Source organism: Ictalurus punctatus, chromosome 3 (assembly GCF_001660625.3).
Source record: "Ictalurus punctatus breed USDA103 chromosome 3, Coco_2.0, whole genome shotgun sequence".
Classification (NCBI taxonomy): domain Eukaryota; kingdom Metazoa; phylum Chordata; class Actinopteri; order Siluriformes; family Ictaluridae; genus Ictalurus; species Ictalurus punctatus.
The window spans coordinates 6,282,249-6,286,353 of NC_030418.2; the positions used below are offsets into that span (position 1 = coordinate 6,282,249).

Sequence of the window (4,105 nt, forward strand, 5' to 3'; positions counted from 1 at the left end):
TGTATGGTGGCTGCACCTGATAAAATGTCCAACGAGTGTATGCTGAAACATGGTCCTGGAGGGATTTCGAAATAAACAAAACAACTTACTTGAGTATTCAAAAAGATTAGGAGAAAAGTCTGGACAGGCCTCTATAGTCAGCTCGGTGAGTTTAGCTGCTGTTGAGGACAGCTTCGAGATCTCTCTGTGGTATTTCTTCACCGTACCATCTTCAGCTGTTAGTTCAATGTCTGTTTGGTTTAATCCTTCGATCGTCCAGTTTTAAGCACTTGGACCCATTGCCAAATAACTTAAAAACACAACAAACATGCACCTTAGTTAGCTCTATACTCGCAAAAAAAAACTTTGAAAATGTTCTACTCAACACAGGTTTTCATACTTACGATTATGCTCCACAGTCGCTCGTTAGCACATCAAGCGCTACCTCGCTAATGTGACTCGACACTGTGGATGTGAAAAGTGTTAAGTGTGGCTTGAACGAAAGGCACAAATGTACGCGGTTCAGTACTAGCTTTTCTAAATCACAATTACGCATTTTGATGAGGCTACTCCTTGGCAGGTGAACAGAAAAACAACCTCAGTTGCACACCCATAAACTAATACTTTGTTGAAGTACTTTTTGATTTTATTACACCACTCGGTCTTTTTGGGGAAGAGTCTATCAGCGTAGCACGTCTTGATTTGGCAATACTTTCTCACTCTTTTTTTTTGCAAAAACATTCTAGATCCATCAAATTGTAAGGGCATCTCCTGTGTGCAGCTGGGTTCAGGTCACCCCACAGATTTTCACTTGGACTCAGGTCTGGATTCTGGCTAAGTCATTCAAAATCATTGATTTTTGATTAAGCCGTTCCTTTGTTGATTTGGATTATATGCTTTGGGTCATTGTCGTGCTGAAACGTGACATGATTCCTTCCCCTTCGATAAAAGCCCCAGTTCTGGCTGAAGAAAAGCAGCCATAAAGCATGATGCTGCCACCACCAAGCTTCACTGTGGGTATGGAGTTCTTTTGGTGATGTGCTTTTATGCACCAAATATACCTTTTGAAAAAGTTGTCACATGATTTATCTTGTTTTTATTATTTTTTACATAACAAAAACCTGTCATTTTAACAGGGGATCATTTATACTAAAACTGAATCTATGCAGAGAAATGACCTAAGAAGCGTTCTTTAAGGCCAGTTTTTATTTCATATTGCCCTATAATTTAATTGTTAATAAAAGGACAGAAAAATAAAGCTTGACTAAATCAACCAAAATGAATATACTGAATATATACTAAAAAAAAATAATACTAGGCATTATGATTTTTTTTCTATAAATATTTTATATAAATATTTTTATATAAAAGTTTTAGTCACAGAAAACTATAGACCATTATTTAAGCTTTTAATGTTGGAATGCATGAAACCACTCTTTGAAACGGTCACTTGCTGTTACAGAAGGAGTGAGATGTACTCGTTTTATTTATTTGTTACCAAAAAAAAGTCCCCAATTTATTTTAAAACCACTCAATTTTCACTAATGATTTTCTGTTTATTTATTTATTTATTTTTAGTTGGAGAGATTACTGACTGTAGAGATGCACTTGCTTCTACAGCTAGGGTGAGCCTCATCTTACAACCAATGACAGTGTGTGTAATTCAAATGAAAGTTTATGTTGAATAGCACGTACATCAGTAGTGTATTTGTTTGTTTATAACCTGATACGACTTGATAACCTGATGTCTCAAACAACTTACAATAGCAAATAAAGAGACCTTGCAACTATTTAGTATTTTTATTCTTGGGCAAGAATACAAAAAAGGACAATAAAGCAGTATTCAATATTCAGAGTGAACATATTAATTCCAGAAAAAAGAGAGAAAGCAGGGCGGTTTCTGGCATAGTCATGTAGGCCCTTTAGTCTCTCCTGAGTGGTACATTCTCCTCCCGGATGCCTTCCTTGGTAATGATGCAGATCTTGAGCGCATCTCCAGTGTAGACATCTCTCTCTGCAGCGGATACGAACACATCTTTAACCAGCTGTACAGCTTTATCCAGTGTCAATGGCAACTGCTCCACATTTTCCATGTTCTTGTATCCAATCTGTGTAAAACCAAGTACAAAAGGTTTTGTCAAAGATTTTACTAGCTTCGCAGCAACAATTGTTCTAGCTCTTGCATTCTCAAGTATCAAGACTAAAGAGCATCAAGCTATAGAGCTTACTATACCCAATAAGACTAACCTCATAAAAGCTGTTTATCATCAAAAATGAAAATTCAGTCGTCAATTACTCGCCCTCATGTCATTCCAAACCCATAAAACTTTCGTTCATCTTCGGGACACAAATGAAGCTTTGGATCAAAACTTTCAAGTCCCAAAAAGTTCATAAAGGCATCATAAAAGTAATCCATGCGACTCCAGTGGTTTAATCCCAATTTTATGAAGAGATATGAATGCTCTATGTGTGCAAAAAAGCTCAAATTAAGTAATTAAATAATTATCTATTGTCAGAAAAGAGGTTTTACTCTTGTATGATGCCAATAAGTCTAAAAACCTAGATTTACCATGTAAGCAATAATTGCCTTTTAATCTTGATTACATGAAGAAAGACGAATGCCTAAATGCCTAAATTTCGTGTCAGAAAATTTAAATTAGCTGAAGTTTAAAGCATATCAACACAGATTAAATAAAAGACTAAATGGTACAATCATAGACTGATGCAATTACAGTGTCATATACCATAAAACATAACATTTACTTACCTAATCTGTTACGTTGTAACGACTACAGCAAACCAGCTATTCTCCCGTAGTAGACGTTACAGTAGAACGTCATGAAGTAGGAGTTAAAGTCGTGTATGCACAATACAACGACATAATGTCGATGCCGTTGCTGTTCCATTTGCAGCTGTTGCTTAAAGTCCCTATTGGGACCCGGAAGTGCTACACTGTTTACAGCAGAGGAAGAGGGACGCAGTACACAAACGGAGTCACGCAGAACAATCCATGTACCAAAGATGTCCGCAAACTTGCATTTTTTTGGGCCGCTTTCACATCAACATAACGTGTCGTGGTTCTCTGGTGAGCGCGAATCGGAGATCTATGCATTCGTATCACTTCATAAAATTGGGATTAAACCATTTGAGTCACATGGATTACATTTACGATGCCTTTATGAACTTTTTGGAGCTTGAAAGTTTTGGTTACTGGACTGTAAACGGAGGGACAGAAATCTCCCAGATTTCATTAAAAATGCCTTCATTTGTGTTCCGAAGATGAACAAAAGTCTTATGGGTTTGGAACTACATGAGGGTGAGTAATTGATGACAGAATTATCATTTTTGGGTGAACTCTCTCTTTAATTTGAATACTTTTGTCCTCCATTTTAATTGCTACTACGGACTAGAGCAGTGGTCACCAACCCTCCACCTTGAGATCTACCTTCCTGCCAGTTTCATCTCCAACCAATGTGTATCACACCTGTTTTTGCTGATCAAGAACTTCTTAATGTAAAGATTAGATGGTCACATGGGCACAATTATGGCTGGAGCTCAAGTCTCCAGGAAGGTAGATCTCCAGGAAAAGGGTTGATGACCACTGGTTTAGAGGAATAAGATTTAACAACCAAAAAATGGCTTCATCATTTGGTAAATCCATCACTGTTCTTTCCTGTTTTATATCAAGTTAAATACTCATCGTATTCCATGAGAAATTTCCTCCAGGCGCCTGTAAAGTATTTTTTTTTTAAGTATCTTAAACTTTTTTTTTTTTTTTAATAGAATTTTATTTTAAACTATTCATATTTTAAACGATTCTAACTCTGAACCAATCAGCTATGTTAACGTTATATGTATGTATGTAAAAAATTAAACCACATGTACTAATGTGTGAGAATTATCTTGCATTTATACATACACATGTTGATTTGAGTAACACCTCGCACCAACATGCCCTAACGGACAGTTGTGAAGCTGTCCGTTATAATCTTACCTGATTGTCAAGCAGGGGCTGCAGCATTGCGCTTGCTGAGCCACCGGCTTTGTAAGCGTCCCTCTGGTAGGAACCAACTGGATCAAAACTGTACACTGCACCTCGACCTTGAAGTGAGAGGCAAAATTATGA

At 37.0% G+C, this 4,105-nt stretch overlaps 1 protein-coding gene across 1 annotated transcript in view; it reads right to left on the reverse strand.

Annotated features, from left to right (window-relative positions):
• Positions 1–1,764: 1,764 nt before the first annotated feature.
• psmb1 (proteasome 20S subunit beta 1) overlaps positions 1,765–4,105 on the reverse strand; it is a 6,824-nt gene continuing 4,483 nt past the window's right edge. Inside the window, exons 5-6 of the mRNA XM_017463818.2 lie at positions 3,974–4,080; positions 1,765–2,087 (exon numbers count right to left, since the gene is read on the reverse strand). Coding sequence (XP_017319307.1) covers positions 1,902–2,087; positions 3,974–4,080 — 293 coding nt within the window. The 3' untranslated portion in view covers positions 1,765–1,901. The remainder of the gene's footprint in view (positions 2,088–3,973; positions 4,081–4,105) is intronic.